The following is an 18,130-nucleotide window of genomic DNA, read 5'->3' as shown; positions in this document are numbered from 1 at the left end:
AATTTGAGTGCAAAATCCTGACTGTGATCTGAACTGTCACGAGAGGGAGAGACTGATAATTTGTTATTCAGTTTGTCTTTTTTTTTTAAATTCCTTTTAACTATTTCCATGAAACTTCAGCAAACTGGGGCAGCCACTTAATTGGGCCAAAATGTATTGGTCCCAATGTGTATCGATTAACTGGAATCCACTGTAAATAAGTTTAGTTTTTGCTTTGTATACCACAGTCTGCTAAAATATCAGATTATGTAAACCAATTTATGGTTGCAATTGTTAACACCTTTGGAGTGCTTGCAATATTGCCATTCTATTTTGAATATAGTTAGCATAGTGGAAAGCCGCTCTTTCCTCACCCCCCCCCCCCCATATTTGCTTCAATACATTTCAAAATATGTTCTGAAAATGGAGCAGATGTTTTAAAATTGCTGTTCTTGCCCCATCTGCATCTTCCAGAATGAATTCATTAGCTATCTCAGAAGTCACAAAACCAATGGAAACAAGTTGTGCTCAACTCCAAGAGTAACAAACAAAAGTTTTTCCTAATTCCATATACACTTTATTTTCAAACTGGCATAATTATTTATCTGTGTAAAAGAGTAAGTTTTCTCCACAGCTATTTTATGAGATACCAATCCAAAATAAAACTCTCAAGGTAATACAAATCATTTCATAGTGGCAAACATTTTGTAAATTGGGTCAAGATTTTTAATTCCTTGAGCCAAATCGGCTGTCTTGCGCTACCTTAAAGTGCTTGCTCTAAAGAAGTTAGATGTTTTCCCACCTGTTTTGAAGTTAATGCATATTTGAAATTTGTGCATATTTCCTAATACTATTTAATTTGTTTGTGAGAAGCAGCTCGAATCGCCTAAACCAGTGAAACATCAGGCAAGTGTTGAATGCTGTTCAGTTTAACTACTTGCAGCTAATTGACAGCTTTCTCCTGTTTGATTATAGCTGTTATTCTGAATCATCTTTGCATGTCTTTCCTTTGTACTTTGAGAACTCTTGCAGTTGATAGACAACTTTTCACAAAACAGTATTTGTCATCTTAAATTTGAACTGATTTGCAAGGTAATTCAGTTGTAGCAGTTTTGTAACTGTTTTGAACAGCTCTTCAGTGCTACAATGCAGATTGAACATCAAATGTTTAATTTCTATATCAACTGAAGCATTTTTGAGGATATTTGCGATCAGAAAATTCTTTTGAATTGACTGAAGCTGCTTTGCTTGAATTTGTATGACATTTCAGACAAAATGGCATAATTTGTTGGTGAAAAGTTTTTGTCAGTATAAGAAAGATGACTTTGTGGCATACTACTAGATTTTGGAACACAAATGGTTTGTATGAAAGGATGATCTTTTCAAAAAAGAATGCTGCCTTGAGGGGAAGTTGTTGTCTGGCTTGTATACGTGAAATCACCCTCGACTGTATTGTCTTCCTCGGTGTTGAGTCTGACTTTTTTTGAAATCCTATTTGTCTCTGGAAATCTGAACATCTTATTGGAATTTTGCCTGTTGTTCAGCTGAAAAGCAATTTTACTTATACGCCAAAAAAACACGGTAGTAAAATGTTAATTCTTTCCCCCCCTCAAGGTTCTTGGCCAAAAGAGGAGTCTCACCAGCCACAATTGGCAATAGTGTTAAAATAATTTGTGTGGCATTTCCATTTCTGCAAAACAGTATAAAATTGATTTATTATATTTCACAGTTTCTAAATTGGGGTATTTTAAGTCTGGTTTATTCACTTCGTAGAATTGCTCCTGTTTGCAACAGACAATTTAAAATTTATCTTTAGCTAAAACTTTAACTACATTTTCAGTCTTGATTATTCCATTGCTGTTCAGGCTGGTTTGCCATTATCTATCACCTTTCGACCTTATGCTCAAGCTTATTCAAAGTTTTTGCCCACTTCCAAGACTAGAGTCCCTTTTATCGAATGCCCTTGAGCCTTAATGGCTTCGTTAATTCCCAGTTCACCAATAACTTTAAAGTTTTCTCCTCAGTGTTTGAAATGTCTCGAATGGCCTTTTCCTCTCCAGTCACTTCTGTAGTCCTATAACCTTAAGATTTGTCCTGTTCTAGCCCAGGCACTGTAATTACTTCATCCCTGTTTTCCATAACTGCCAAGAAAATTCATGAGTTTCCATCTCAAGGTGCTTGATTTTCATTCTCCTTTTGGGCAATCCATAATTGGGGCACTTGTTTTAAACACTTGATATAAATGATCAAGTTAATGAATCTGGAAATGTAACCACTCAGGTACTGTACAAGTACATCAGGCCTATTTAGATGTGATAAATGTTTTCATCCACTAAAGTGCATGGGGTTAAGAACTAGGAAAGGTGAGGAAGTGAGAGTAGGGAAGCAAAAGAGAAACTTGTAAATGAACCTAATCACTGTTTTCATGGGTGTGACATTTTGGTTAATGTTAAATGTGTTTTATTGAAAAAGGATAATTTTAAGGTTTAAATGCATTTGGTTCACAGGTTGTTTAACCCTTTTGAAATTCCAATTATTAGGTTAACTGATTTACTTGGGGCTGATAAGACCATAAGACATAGGAGCAGAATTAGGCCATTTGGCCTATCAAGTCTGCTGCCATTCTGTCATGGTTGATTTATGATTCCTTTCTCCTGATAACATTTGATGCCCTGACTAACAACTATTTGAGCCTCCACTTTAAATATACCCAATGATTTGACCTGCACCACCATCTGAGGTAATGAATTCCACAGATTCAACACCATCTGGCTGAAGAAATTTCTCATTTTTGTTCTAAAGGGACGTCCCTCTATTTTGAGGTTGTGACCTCTGGTCCTAGACTTGGCCACTCCAGGAACCATCCTCTCCAAGTCCACTCTCTAGGCCTTTCAGTATTCAATAGGTTTCAATGAGATCCCTCTCTTTCTCCCCCCACCCCCCCACCCCCCAAAACTCCAATGAGTACAGGCCCAGGGCCATGAAAGGGTCTTTATATGTTAACCGTTTCATTCCTAGACTAATTTTCGTAAATCACCTCTGGACCCTTTCTGACACCAACACATCTTTCCTTGGATAAGGTGTCCAAAACTGCTGTAATACTCCAAGAATGTTCTTACCGATGCCTTAAAAAACCATACCATTACATCCTTTTATATTCTTATCCTTGAAATGATGCTAAATTATAAGATGGATTTTTGGGTTGCTTTGCTACAGATAAAAATCTTTGACAGAATTTGTAAGTTGTAGCTTTTTTAATTTAAGTTCCATGAATATTGTGTAATTTTGTGGTACCTGTCGATGGTATGGATCTAAAGTGGTTTAAGTAAACTTGTTGTCATGTCACTAACATTTTTATTTTCGTGTGCTATGTTTCTGCCCATTGACTACAGAGTGGAACTTCAATGTTGTATGTGAGTAGCATGTAGTTTTAAGTCCCTGTTATTGTGATTAAGGAATGTTCACATTTAATCTCACAATGGGCATAAGAAACAGGATGCTATTGGTTTGTTTGCAGAAGACGAAGTATTTTACCTCCTTTCACTGCAACAAGCAATAGCATCAATGCTTGATCATGTCTTGCCTCTTGCTTTGCATGATTTCACTTTCTCTGCTGAAGCTAAAGCAGTCCTACTTTGCTTCATTACAGAATTGCTTCCCTGTTTCCAAGGCACTTATCAAATGAAAACTGTCTCCAGCTTTGCTTTCATCCTGTTTTACTCAACATTGTATGGAATGTAATCACTTTAAAGCCACCATTCTTTAGATTTCAGACATTGTGTTTGAGGTTATGATCTCCTAAGATGGTTATTCAAATGTATCGGGTTTATTTTTCTGCTCTTTGATTTATCTCATCAGTAGTCTTGGCATTTAGCTCTTGGTGAATTTTAATGTTATACTAACTTTTAAATCGGTTCACACGTGTTTGAGGCATGTAATTTACTTTGCAGGGGACTGGAATTTTCCAGTATAATAATTATTGAATGTATCTTTATCGAACAGTATGAGGTCTATAACAGATTTAGGGACATGTCTGGGGTTCTTAACAGTAAACTTTTTAATGTCTTATAATTGAAAGCAGGAACCTAAAATTCCTCTCTAAGCAAAACAATGTATGGAAAGTAGTCTCTACTGCAATATGTCAGGAATTTGATTTCAACTTTTAGAAGTTGCTTCTCAATGCCTTTCAAAGACCTTGCATCCTTTTTAAAGAAAACTTGTTTGTGGAGAATACAAGAACTGGAACATTTTCTTGTTCAGAAATGTGAATCTGAATGCACTAAATATTTGTCAAACAGCATGCTAAGAAATTGCATGAGAAGGACATCTGTTCTCCCAGATAACTTGCCCAAATTTGATTTTGAAATTCATCTTCTGCTTTAAAAAATTATAATATCAGGTAGCTGCATCCATTATATTTGCCAGACTTCAGAGAGCTTAAAGACTTGTTACATAATCAGCTGTGCAATTCAAGTAGCAGCTTTGCTCCACTGCAATTGTTCCTTACTCGAGATTGACTGAAGTGCACACTCCCTCCCTCTTCCCAGACACTTAAACTTCACCCTGTCTACCAGCAATGATGAAAAGAAAGGTTCTCATTCATTTTAATATATTGGCTCTAATGTAATCTGTCCAGAAAAATCTGCATCTCAAGATCAGGAATTTCTTTAATTGAAATAAAATTACGTGCTGAATTTATTACCCTCTAGTAATTAAGTGAATCTGAAAAACTTGTGTATTACACAGATTTGTACTTTAGATGTGATGTAATCTCAAGGTTGCTCAAGGTTATTTTGGTTTCAGCGTAGGTATGGGAAGGCAAAATGAATTGCCATGAGGTAACAGCAAAGCATGATGATATTTTGGGTAGTCCAATAGATGCAAGGTGGCTTTTTTTGGTTGAAGACCAGATTGAGGCTCAAGGTCCAGCTACAGACCAACTGTTTTGATAATTGAGATTTGAAAATACATGACAAAGGTCAAGTGCAGTTTCAACTACTATTAAAACCAATTGTAACTTCAGTGAAATAAATGCAGAATTCCAGATCATAGTGTACTAGTTGAATGCAAGGTTGTTGTTATGTCACTGAAACACTCAAAGCTGCTTAATTCATTGAAGATGTAATTTTTTTTTAAGCCTCTGTTTAGTGTTCCGGTGGGGAGTATTGAAGTGAGAAATATCTTTGAACAGTTTTTGAAAACATGAGGGTTGATAGAAGTCAGAGTACAAACAATGATCTTGTTTCCTGTTTATGGTGTTCTCAGACGAGTGGGAATGTTCTCGACAATGCTGTGCAGATCTAAATAGCAGCCTATGGGAGCTCTGTGGTATGAAGGATCTCAATGTACCTTGTGCTCTACTGCCAAATAGCCAGGAATATCTTAAACTTAATCTAATTATCCTATTATTTGTGTTAGTATTTAGATATGGGCTGACATAGTAATGAATACAGAAAATGCTGGAAATACTTAAGTTAGGCAATGTGTGGAGATCAAAAGGGAGTTGATAGTTTCATCTCTGAAATCACATCTCAAATGTTTTTTCTTTTCACACATTCTGTCTGACCTGTTAAGTGGTAACCTTGTATATTGCTTTCATTATTTCCAATGTGTTAATCCTGGCCAAAATTTAGCTTTATGGAACTATTGAAATTGATGTAGGTACCACTGAAGAAATTAAATCATCGTGAAAAATATGCAGACTACGGCTTCATTTATCTTGTGATCAAAATTATGCAGTGTAATCTACAACCATGCCAAGTTATTCTGAATTTCCTTTCTGTTGCTAATGCCAGAAGGTGATTTGTGCACTATTTTCCAGATGTAAATTTTCACAAAAGACTCTTATTATCAAAACCAAACTGCTATAAATGAATTCACAGTTTAATGGATTGCCAAATGTTGCCATCAATTAAACTTAGAATTAATTTCAAATAGTTTGATGACTAACATGTGAAGTTGATAGAAAATTTCCCAAAGCAATGTTTGCATTATAGTCATCATAATCTACAAGGTATAAAGGCTCTGATTCCAGTATATCATAAAAGAATGCAGGTTCCACTTGGGCTCTGCTTCTCCCACATACTATTCCAGTATTTTGCTAGTTGATAAAATACATATGGGAAAACTAAAATATGCAAGAAAAACAATTACTTTGGATGGAAAACAGATTCCAAAATCTTGTTTGTTTAAACAGTTGCATTTAACTGGTTATTATAAATTGCACATTCAAACTGAGATGTAACATAAAGATTTTTACTCGTGTATATGCAGGATGTAAGTAATAGTTAATTCAACTGGTCTTCTATCAAAACCTAGCTGAGTTATTGCTGCGAACAGTAATTATCAACTTACCTGTCTATAAACAACTATGTTCAGAAAAACAGATTAATCAGTTTAAAAAAAAAATCTATAGGTAAAGCGTAGTTGCATATTGATATAACTTTGGAAATTGCAAATAGAAATTTTTGATTTTAAACAAATTGTTTTATTTAACAGAAGCTCTGAGCTGTCCTGTTATTTGGATGTTTTTAATATTTCATTGGAAAACCAATTTACATATTAACAGTAATTATATGGAAAATATTTTCTATTGGGGTGCAATCGATAAGTTGTAAGATGCTCTCTAGCCCACCTTGACCATCATGCCCATCATTAATCCCATTTGCCTTCATTAATTTCATATTCTCTGTTCTGTTGGTTCACATACCTGTTCAGGTGCCTCGAAGTTTTTACTATTACTGTTTCTAGCAGGTACCGACTTTTTTTGTGTGGAAGATTTGCTCATTGGATCACCTTTAAACCTTTGCCCCATTAACTGATGCCTTTGAAATTTAGGCATCCCTGCCAGCTTGGAATTGTCAATCAAGTGCTCAGCAGTATTAAACTGACGCAACACACAAAAAATGCTGCCTGGCCTGCTGCGTTCACCAGCATTTTTTGTGTGTGTTGCTTGAATTTCCAGCATCTGCAGATTTCCTTGTGTTTGAATATCAAACTGAAATCATTTAGAGCTTGCAGTTGTAAGCATAAACAATGGCTTTTAGTGAAGGTGAAAGGATTTCCTTAATGGGAGGAAATGGAGTTGAAGTGAAAAAAGTGGCAGGAAAATGATCAGATTTGACCTAGCTTGAAAGCATTATTGAGCAGCTTGTGACTTTCATGTAGTGAGCTAAATGTTTTCTGCTAATCTTGCGCAGCAAGTATAGGTAAAAGAACTCCTTAGGTTTGCAATTTTATGTAACTGCTAAAAGTCAAACATTGTGTTCCTCATCATTGCTTCCCAGTGGGGAGGGAAGGGTATTTATTACATGAAAAATCAAACTGCAGATGCTGGTAATTTAAAACAAAAGCCAAATGCTGGCTATTAGCAAGTCAGGCCATATCTTTAGGCAGAGAAACAGAATCATAGAGACCCTTCATTACAACTATAAAGGAGACAGAACTCTGTGAAGCTGCAGGGAGGGTGGGGGAGAAAGATGCCTTAAGGTAAAACCAGAGAGATTATTGGGATTGGATATGAGTAAGGATATCAAGTTGATGAGTGAATAGGAGTGGTTAGAGTGCAATCATAGACAGAAAAATCTGAAATTCAGAGATGGAAGAAATGCTCAGAAGTTCATGCATCTCCTTCACTGATAGTGGGGAAAATGGCAGGTTGTGGGGGGCGGGGGGGGCAGGGAGGGAGGGAATTGCTGGGAAACAGTCGAGCTAATATCACAACTGGATGACTGAGGCATACAGTTGTGATCCCTGAAGTTGTGCAACACTAGAAGTCTGCAACGTTTCTAAATAGGAGATGAGGTGCTGTTCCTAAAACATGTACTGGACTAGACCCGACACAGTAGGCCACAGGCTGACAGATCAGTGGGGTGGGGAATAAGAGGCAGCCTACAGGAAGCTCAGGGGCATGCCTATGGAGTGAACCCAGGAGCTTTGTAATGCGATCATTCAAACTAATAAACCACATTGTGAATGCCAAATGTACACTGGATTAGAAGTGCAAATGAATTTCTGGTTCACCTGGAAACAAAGAATAGTACAGCACAATACAGGCCCTTCGGCCCACAATGTTGTGCTGACCCTCAAACCCTGCCTCCCATATAACCCCCCACCTTAAATTCCTCCATATACCTGTCTAGTAGTCTCCTAAATTTCACTAGTGTATCTGCCTCCACCACTGACTCAGGCAGTGCATTCCACGCACCAACCACTCTCTGAGTAAAAAACCTTCCTCTAATATCCCCCTTGAACTTCCCACCCCTTACCTTAAAGCCATGTCCTCTTGTATTGAGCAGTGGTGCTCTGGGGAAGAGGCAATGGATATCCACTCTATCTATTCCTCTTGTACACCTCTATCATGTCTCCTCTCATCCTTCTCTCAAAAGAGTAAAGCCCTAGCTCCCTTAATCTCTGATCATAATCTATACTCTCTAAATCAGGCAGTGTCCTGGTAAATCTCCTCTGTACCCTTTCCAATGCTTCCACATCCTTCCTATAGTGAGGTGACCAGAACTGGACACAGTACTCCAAGTGTGGCCTAACCAGAGTTTTATAGAGCTGCATCATTACATCGCGACTCTTAAACTCTATCCCTCGACTTATGAAAGCTAACACCATAAGCTTTCTTAACTACCCTATCCACCTGTGAGGCAACTTTCAGGGATCTGTGGACATGTACCCCAAGATCCCTCTGCTCCTCCACACTACCAAGTATCCTGCCATTTACTTTGTACTCTCTCTTGGAGTTTGTCCTTCCAAAGTGTACCACCTCACACTTCTCCGGGTTGAACTCCATCTGCCACTTCTCAGCCCACTTCTGCATCCTATCAATGTCTCTCTGCAATCTTCAACAATCCTCTACACCATCTACAACACCACCAACCTTTGTGTTGTCTGCAAACTTGCCAACCTGCCCTTCTACCCCCACATCCAGGTCATTAATAAAAATCATGAAAAGTAGAGGTCCCAGAACTGATCCTTGTGGGACACCACTAGTCACAATCCTCCAATCCGAATGTACTCCCTCCACCATGACCCTCTGCCTTCTGCAGGCAAGCCAATTCTGAATCCACCTGGCCAAACTTCCTTGGATCCCATGCCTTCTAACTTTCTGAATAAGCCTACCTTGTAGAACCTTGTCAAATGCCTTACTAAAATCCATGTAGATCACATCAACTGCACTACCCTCATCTATATGCCTGGTCACCATCTCAAAGAACTCTATCAGGCTTGTTAGACATGATCTGCCCTTCACAAAGCCATGCTGATTGTCCCTGATCAGACCATGATTCTCTAAATGCCTATAGATCCTATCTCTAAGAACCTTTTCCAACAGCTTTCCCACCACAGACGCAAGGCTCACTGGTCTATAATACCCGGACTATCCTTACTACCTTTTTTGAACAAGGGGACAACATTCGCCTCCCTCCAATCTTCCGGTACCATTCCCGTGGACAATGAGGACATAAAGATCCTAGCCAGAGGTTCAGCAATCTCTTCCCTCGCCTCGTGGAGCAGCCTGGGGAATATTCTGTCGGGCCGTAGGGACTTATCTGTCCTAATGTATTTTAACAACTCCCAACACTTCCTCTCCCTTAATATCAACATGCTCCAGAACATCAACCTCACTCATTTTGTCCTCACCATCATCAAGTTCCCTCTCACTGGTGAATACCGAAGAGAAGTATTCATTGAGAACCTCGCTCACTTCCACAGCCTCTCGGCACATCTTCCCACGTTTATCTCTAATCGGTCCTATGTTCACTCCTGTCATCCTTTTGTTCTTCACATAATTGAAGAATGCCTTGGGGTTTTCCTTTACCCTACTTGCCAAGGCCTTCTCATGCCCCTTTGCTCTTCTCAACCCCTTCTTAAGCTGCTTTCTTGCTACCCTATGTTCCTATATATAATGGAAAGACCATTTGGGTCTCTGGATTCAGGGACTGGAAGTGGTGAAGAAGCAAACATTGTATCGCTTGAATTTGCAAGGGAAAGTGCTGTAACATGGGGATGCAAGAATAAACCAGAAAGTTGTATAGGGAATGGCCCCTGTGACAACCTGAAAAGGGGAGGCGGAGGGGCAAGGAGATGTATCTACTAGTGAAATCCCTTTTGAAGATGGCTGAAATAGCAGATAATTTGAATGCAGAGGTAGTCGGGTAGAAGGAGAGGACTGGAAGGCCTGTTGTTCCATCCCAGAGGAGTGGTGGTGGAAGGAGAAGCCTGAGAAATGATGAAATGTCAGTGATCAAGGGGAAGCTGTGGTTCAGAAAGATTTCTGAGGCTGTTGTATGGAAAATCTTGTCATGTAGCATGTGGAAGAACTGGGTCAATGTTGTAGAGCATGAGTTGTGTAGGAGTCAGCAAGCTTGTACTAGAAGTTGGTAGCTAGACTCTCTCCTGAGAAGTAGACAGAAATACAGAAAAGGAGAGTCAGCCATTGACTGTGAAAATGAGGGCAGGGCTGAATTTGCCAGTAAAAGTAATGCCATGAGTTCTGCAGGAAACAATACCAGTAAAATCATCGAGTGGAGAGGATGTTTCCTATGGTGGGAGAGTCTAGGACTGGAGGGCCCAGTCTCAGAATAGAGGAGCATCCTTTTAGAATGGTGATGAGGAATTTCTTTAGCCAGAGGGTGGTGAATCTGTGGAATCTGATGCCACAGTCATCTGTGGATGAGCAAGTTTTTATGTATATTTAAGGCAGAAGTTGATAGGTTTTTGATTGCTTGGCATGAAGGAATATGGGGAGAAGGTGGGAGATTGGGGCTGAGAGGAAAAATGGATCAGCCATGATGAAACAGTGGAGCAGACTCAATGGGCCAAATGGCCTAATTATACACCTTTATCTTAGTCTTATAAATGGTCATCACTACTGTTTGTATACATGGAGTACCTGGGCTATCTTTGGTTAATAATGCTATGGGCATGCATTCTACCTACAACAATTACTGGATGTGACAGAATAGTTTTAAATTGTTGAATGCTATCTTGATTTGGAAACTGAATCAGTGCTTACTTTAGCTCTAATTAATCTCTCGAATAAACTTTGGTTATGAAACAAGTGTGAACATGTCTAGGGATGGAGTGGTGGCAAAGGTGATAACTTGGTTTAAAACTTTACTGATAGCTTGAAATATAACCTTTGTGAGAACTGGTGAAATTGTGCTCATCTTCGGTAAACATTTCTTTTGGTGACTGTCTCCTCTTGACTTAGTTTTTCAGAATGCTCCAGATTTCAGGCGCATGCAACCGGGATTCATAATCCAAGTTTACCAAAAAGTTGTAGTCTCTCCAGTTCACCGCTGTCCCAGCTAGACCTGAAACAACTACTTCGGACTTTTTGGATACAGCTGTCGGACTCGGACAAGTGTTTGAGTGGATTTTCTGTGAACTTTCCATGGGTTTTCTGGGGGGGGAGAAAAAGGATCCAGTGCTTTCCCAGTGAGAGACTCATAAACTCTTAGGCTTCCAGCCAAGTCTGGTTGTCAATTTTAACCTGCATTTCAGTGACAGCACTCTGCCAGCTTCATCAGGGATGATACCCAGGCATGTCTAGTCCAGTGGTATATATACTTATCTCCCATCGTCTGTCCCTCATGATTAGCTAGTCCTCAATGAATCAGGTTTCCACTGTCCCACCTTGTTCAAAACCTTATTCCAGTTCTTACAGCAAGACCTTCATCTCTGAAATTATTCTCTAGTCTTATTTTAGTGGCTTCCTTCACCAGGCCATTGGCACAGTACAGTAGTTTTCGAAGGGATTGCCAGGATCCTGAAGAAATGAAGGATAAATACCATCCACAAACCCGTAAGGAAGCTCAAATTCCAGTCTATGTGGGTTAAAAATGACCTGGGACTCCGGATAGCTGGTGTTTACAGGATTCCCTGTGAATGTGGGTTAGCAAATATTGGCCAGACGGGGTGCACGGTGGAAATCTGCTTCAAAGAACACAGGAGGTGTATCAGGACATATTGGTGGTGGTAGAACACTGCACGTGCAGTGACCACAGGATTGACTTTGGCACAAAACTAATGCTTTTTGGGACTTCCTGGTGAAGGAAGCCATTAAAATATGAATAGAGAATTTAGTTTCAACAAAGATGAAGGTCTTGCTCTAAGTAAGAACTGAAATATGATTTTAAACAAGATAGGACAGTAGAAACCTGATTGGTTGAGGACTTGCCAATCAGGAGGGATGGACGACTTGTTTGAGTATATATACTACTGGACCAGGCATGAGTAGGCATCATCTATGATGATGGCGGAGTTTGTCATTGAAACGTTGGTTAAAATCGACACCTGGACTCGGCTGGAAACCCAAGAAGAGTTTACGTACCCAGAAGCAAGTTGGAAGGACTTGGGTCACGGTTTCAATTCACAAGCAAATCTGTGGTGTTGGCTTGTGAAAAATTAAAATCATGGAATGTTTCAATAGTTCAAAGCAATGCAGGACAATCTGTATGTAATTAGAAAGAAAATCTTTACCAGATGGGCAGTGCAGTAGTGTAGCAGAATGCTATTAGAGCACTAGTGACCCTGGGTTCAATTCTGCCTCTGATTATAAGGAGTTTGTACGTTCCCTCCATGACCACATGGGTTTCCTCTAGGTGCTCTTGTTTCCTCCCACATTCCAAAGATGTTCAGGCTAATGGTTAATTAGTCAGGTAACACAGGCTCATTGGGCCAGAAGGGCCTGATACTATGCTGTATCACACAATCAAGAAATAAAATCTAAGTTTTCCATTGATTATCAAATCCTATGCCAGTTGTATAATGGAAGCAGTGCAGCGCAAGTATCTTTCTCCAGTTTAAAAAAAAACCCACCTAATCCATTCTTTTGGCATTCGTGTCTAACTCCTGTGGATATTTGAAGTGCTTCACTTTTCCTGGCTAGATTGCAACTGGTGTCAGTAACATTAACTTGATTGCTTCTGCATGTTGCTTCTGTCAGGTGTGGGTCTCAGCTACTCTTGTGTTGAAAAGCCTGAAAAAATAAGCCTGTCTCTCGCTGATTTCATTGTGCAGAAAATGGGGCCATCATGGCGGTATCGTAGTGGTACTGTTTGATTGTCATAACTCTTATTTGCTTTTGTTTTGAAAGGGAGAACTGGAAAGGCAGCTTCTGCAAGCAAACCCAATACTAGAATCATTTGGCAATGCCAAGACTGTGAAAAATGACAACTCTTCACGTTTTGTAAGTAAATGGGTCAAATTTTGAGGGTGACACACTTTCCATACCTATCAATGCTGTGCAGTGTATTGTGTCTACACTTTGGTTCCAGTTCAATTCCTGATACAGCCTTTACTATTCAGTCTGATGTATTGCTGCAATGCCAAGGGAGTACTGAGTTTTGAGAAGGGCAGATAGGAAGTATGTAGTGTAAAAAGAATGGGTAAGCTCTATTTTAGGTTCTGTCCTCTACTTAAGTTGTTCAAAGCAAACAATTTGACTTTTATTGTCCTGGAACCTTTTGCTGTGTCCAGACTAGTTTGCCACATTGACATGTAAATGTCGGGTAATAAGCTGTAAATGTCGAAGTGCTCATATGCACAAGAGGTACTGCGGGGCTGGAAATCTAGAGCAATGCACACAGTGTTGGAGTAGCATAGCAAGTTGGGCAGCATCTATGGATGGGAATAAACAGTTGACGTTTTAGGCTGAGACCCTTCATCAGGACACTTAAAGTGTTCTCTTTAAGTGTGCATCTTTTTAGCTGGGAGTTGATTTAAGGTGATTTCTCCTGGTTAAATATAATTTTAAAAAAAATCCCTCCCTCTCTTTTTCTATTCCCCACTCAGGCCTTTTATCTCTTCTCACCTGCCTTCATTTCCTCCTGGGCTTCCTCCTCCTTCCCTTTTTCCTATAGTCCACTTGTCTTATCTATCAGATTCCTTCTCCAGCCCTTTACCTTTCCCACCCTCTTAGCTTCACCTATCACCTTCTAGCTAGGCCCCTTTCCCTCATCCCACTTTTTTATTCTAGCGTCTTCCCCCTTCCATTTAAGGCAGGAAGAAGGGTCTTGGCCCAAAATATCAAGTTTATTCATTTCCATAGTTGCTGACGGACCTACTGAGTTCCTCTAACATTTTGTGCATTTCTCTTTGAACTTTCAGCATCAGCAGACTTGCTCATGTTTATTGCTTCTAAATTACTGTTTCTGAATGTTGGATATAATTATCAATCGGCTTAGAGGTGAAACTGAGAACTTCATTTCTGTATTACTAAAGTTCTATCAAGTACAGTTTTTGAAATTGGGTAAATGAGGACCATAAAGCTTTTTATATTGTGTGTTTAATAATAGTTATGCTGTTATCTTTCTATAGTGCCTTTTAGAGCGTTAAGGACATCCATGAAGTATCACTGAATGATATTGTACACTAACTTGTATAGATTACAAGGCCAAATGGTCTTATTTGTGGGTTTTAAGGAGCATCGTAGATGAAGAAAAGTCTAAAGACGAACTTGAAAGCATCATAGCTTTAGCTAAACACAAAAATGCTGCAGAAGAACTTGGCAAGTCAGGCAGCATCTGTGAGGAATGAGCAGCTGACGTTTCAGGTGGAGACCCTTCATCAGAACTGAAAGAAGGGTGTGGAAGCCAGAGCAAGGTGGAGGTGGGGCAAAGAGTAAAAACTGACAGGTGATGAGTGAGCTGAGGGGAGATGGAGTAATAAGCTGGGAGGGGATAGGTGGAAGAGGTGACGAACTGAAAGAAGGAATCTTATAGAAGAGGACTGGATCGTGGAAGTATCATGGAAGTAAAGGAAGGGGGTGATGGGTAGGTGAGGAGAAAAGGGGTGAGAGGGTAGCCAGAATGAGGTATAGAGAAAGAGAAGTAGGGAGGGAGAGAAATTACCCAAAGTTGGAGAAATCAATGATCATGTCTCGTATTCTGTTTGGGTTGAAAGTGACCCAAATGGAATGAGGTACCGTTCTTCCAGCTTGAGTCTGGAGCCATCAGGGCAGTAGAGGCGGCCATGGACAGGCATGCCAAATGGAAATAAAGTTGAATTGAAATGGGTGGCCACAGGGTGATCTTGGCTTTTGTGGTAGACAGGACAAAGGTGCTCAACAAAGTAGTCTTCATTGGGCCTCAACAATGCAGAGGAAGGAGCACTAGATACAATAAATAAACCCAACAGAATGTCAGGTGAAGTATCTCCTCACCTGGAAGGAATGTTGGGGGTCCTGAATGTTGGTGAGGGAGGAGGTGTAGGGTCAGGTGTAGCACATGCTTACAGGGTTAAATGCCAGGAGAAAAATGAGTGAGGAGGGATGAGTGGACAAGTGATATAGCAATCCCTATGGATATTAGGGGATGTGTGGGATAGAAGTACTGAGAGGTAGGATTCAGATGGAGGTGGCAGAAGTTGTGGCGAATGCTGTGCTAAGTATAAAGGCTCGTGGGTGGTAGGTAAGGACAATGGGAGTCCTATCCCTGTTATGACTAGGATGATGGGGTGAGAACAGATGTGTGCGAAGTGGAAGAGGTTTGGGTGAGGGCAGCATTGATGGTGGTAGAACGGAAACAGTTTGAGGAGGGCATCTCAGATTTTCTAGAATGGAAAGTCTCATCCTGAGAACAGATGTGGTAGAGACAGGAGCTGAGAGAAGGGAATAGCATTTTTTTTACTTTTACAAGTGACAGGGTGGGAAGAGGTGTAGTCAGGATAACTGTGAAAGTCAGTAAGTTTGTAATTTAAAAAAAAAACACAACAACAAACAAAGCAGGTATGAGATGGACCAAGTAAATTTAAAGGCAGGGTGGAAGTTGGAGGCAAAGTTGATGAAATTGAGTTCAGCATGAATGCAGGAAGCAGCACCAATGCAATCAGCAATGTAGTTTAGAAAGAGTTGGGGAGTGTTACCAGTGAAGGCTTGGAACATGGACTGTTTCACATAGCCAGTGAAAAGATTAGCATAACCAGGGGCCCATGAGATTCCCCATGGCTATACAGTTTGGTTTAAAGAAAGTGGGAGGAGCCAAAAAATTGTTGAGGGTAAGAACCAGTTCCACCAGACTGGAGAGTGTTAGTGGGGAGTAAAAGAATAGGTCTGGCGTGCAAAAAAAAGTTTTGAGGCCTTCCTGTTTTGGGTTTGGGGGGGTGGGCTCTTTGGGTTGGAAATGTATACAAACTGGACATCCATAGTGAAAATTAAGTTGATCCAGATCAAGGAACCCAAAATGATTGAGGATATGAAGTGTCATGGATGTAGGTAGGAAGGGACTGAGCCAAGAGGACAAAATAAAGTCAACTACATGGACTTGAGTTCAGTGGGGCTGGAGCAGGCAGAACCATTGTCCCAGTAGGCCCAGTTAAGTTTGTGGATCTTGAGTAGGAGGTAGAAATGAGCAGTAGGTGGTTTGGGAACAGAGGTTGGTGGCATTGGATGGAAGATCTTCAGAGTTAGAGGTTGGTGATAGTGTGGGAGCCAATGGCCTAGAGTTCCTTGGTATGATCCTGTACAAGGGGTAAGCAAGAAGAGGTGTCTTGAGAGCTGCCATCTGGCTTCAGTAAGGTAGCTTTCTCTAAAATCACAGGGGTCACTTGTGAAAATTTGGGTCCAGATTGAAATGGCATGATTATTTAAGCTTCCAAATCTAGTTGTGGTACTTGGCTATATTTTTTAATAAAATAAAAGCAATAAGGTGGCAAAGAACTTAGCTCAGTGTTTGTCCTTGTATGGAAAGCGAAGTGATTTCATCTGAATGTTCCTACAACAAAGAAAACTGTATTACTGTTTTACCATGTTCAGCCCAAAGATTTAACTTGGTTATCTGCCAAAATTTGACTTTGCCCTGGACACACCTTTGATTGGCCATGCATGTTTGCTATTTATCTAAAAGGGCTAATAGTTATAAAAACTATTTATTCAGGAAAATTGGAAGTCTTGATGTCACTTGACAATACTATACAGTTTTATGTATATATTTCTAGTCAAGAAATGGTGCAGTAACTTAAGCACCAACTTTTCAAAAGCAAATCCGATTCCGAAACCATGGACATCACTGCTGCATTTTTATTCTTTAATGGTCTTTAGTTAATGATTTGAAATTTTATTTAAGCCAGTGGCAAGAATAATAATGTTCCCCATCTAGTTTGATGCTTGACCTATGCTGTTATATCAACTGAATCTCATTCAGTTTGGGAGATTTTCTGTAAGCTTTAGGAGGAAAGTTAAAGCTGCAGTTGATCGAACTATCAGATGGCTAATCTTGATTTTATTCCTGACCTGTTATCAGAATTCAGTTATTAATTGGGCTTCAGTTACAAATGCAATTTTAACATGAAATCAATCAGTCCTTTGGCCAAGTATGGCTTGTGGAGGAGGAGGTGAGGAAGGAAGGGAAATAAGTGGCTCGACTTGTTTGAGTATGAGTGAAGGTGCATGCTCCTCACGGGTTTATTAGGACAACCATCACACACCTCTTGTATCTGCTGAGCAGCTTTGGGCAGTATGATTTCAGAGACATCACCATAACTGCTGTATTGACTGAAGTTGATATGAGACTTTGGCTGTCAAATTGTCATGACAAACGCAAACACGAGGAAATCTGCAGATGCTGGAATTTCAAGCAACACACATAGAAGTGTGTGGAGCTGACGAAGGGTCTTGGCCCGAAATGTTGACTGTACCTCTTCCTAGAGATGCTGCCTGGCCTGCTGTGTTCACCAGCAACTTTTAGGTGTGTTGTCATGACAAATCATTTTTTGAATTGGAGAAAAATATTTTTTTACTTTTAGTTTTTGCCAGTTTAAGTTGCAGCTTGCTATGCTATTCCAGTATTTTAAAAACTGGGTTAAAGAAAAATAACTGGATGACAAAATGACCTTGGCTCAAGATTACCATTTAGTTTATTATTTTTAGGCATAGACAAGTAGTTTCAAAATAGATTGTTAACTTTATTATGCAGTGCTCTATTTGCAGGAATCATATTTTCTGTATACCTGAATGATAAAGTACCATTTCAATTGGAATGTACACTAGTTTTTAGTTTCATGGAAAAGCCAGCAACATCTTGCGTACAACCTTTGAAGGAGCAAATCCATGCCTGGCAAACATTTTAATCATGTGGTAACACTTGGCTGGTAAACATCAATATGAGTGACTTTTAGACTGAAATTAATAACCCGGATTGCAAAA

General features: G+C 39.8%; 1 protein-coding gene across 9 annotated transcripts in view; it reads left to right on the top strand.

Annotated features, from left to right (window-relative positions):
* LOC134360227 (myosin-10) overlaps window positions 1–18,130 on the top strand; it is a 168,274-nt gene that overhangs the window by 74,324 nt on the left and 75,820 nt on the right. For 2 of the 9 annotated variants that reach the window (XM_063074307.1, XM_063074308.1), the window contains exons 6-8: window positions 850–885; window positions 3,372–3,392; window positions 13,085–13,177. In XM_063074307.1, coding sequence (XP_062930377.1) covers window positions 850–885; window positions 3,372–3,392; window positions 13,085–13,177 — 150 coding nt within the window. The remainder of the gene's footprint in view (window positions 1–849; window positions 886–3,371; window positions 3,393–13,084; window positions 13,178–18,130) is intronic. The other 7 variants (XM_063074310.1, XM_063074309.1, XM_063074314.1 and 4 more) reach the window with 7 other exon arrangements.

The sequence above is a fragment of the Mobula hypostoma genome, chromosome 22 (genome assembly GCF_963921235.1).
Source record: "Mobula hypostoma chromosome 22, sMobHyp1.1, whole genome shotgun sequence".
NCBI classification, from domain to species: domain Eukaryota; kingdom Metazoa; phylum Chordata; class Chondrichthyes; order Myliobatiformes; family Myliobatidae; genus Mobula; species Mobula hypostoma.
The sequence above is the reverse complement of the archived record's forward strand: the minus strand, read 5'-3'. Positions and strand labels throughout refer to the sequence as shown.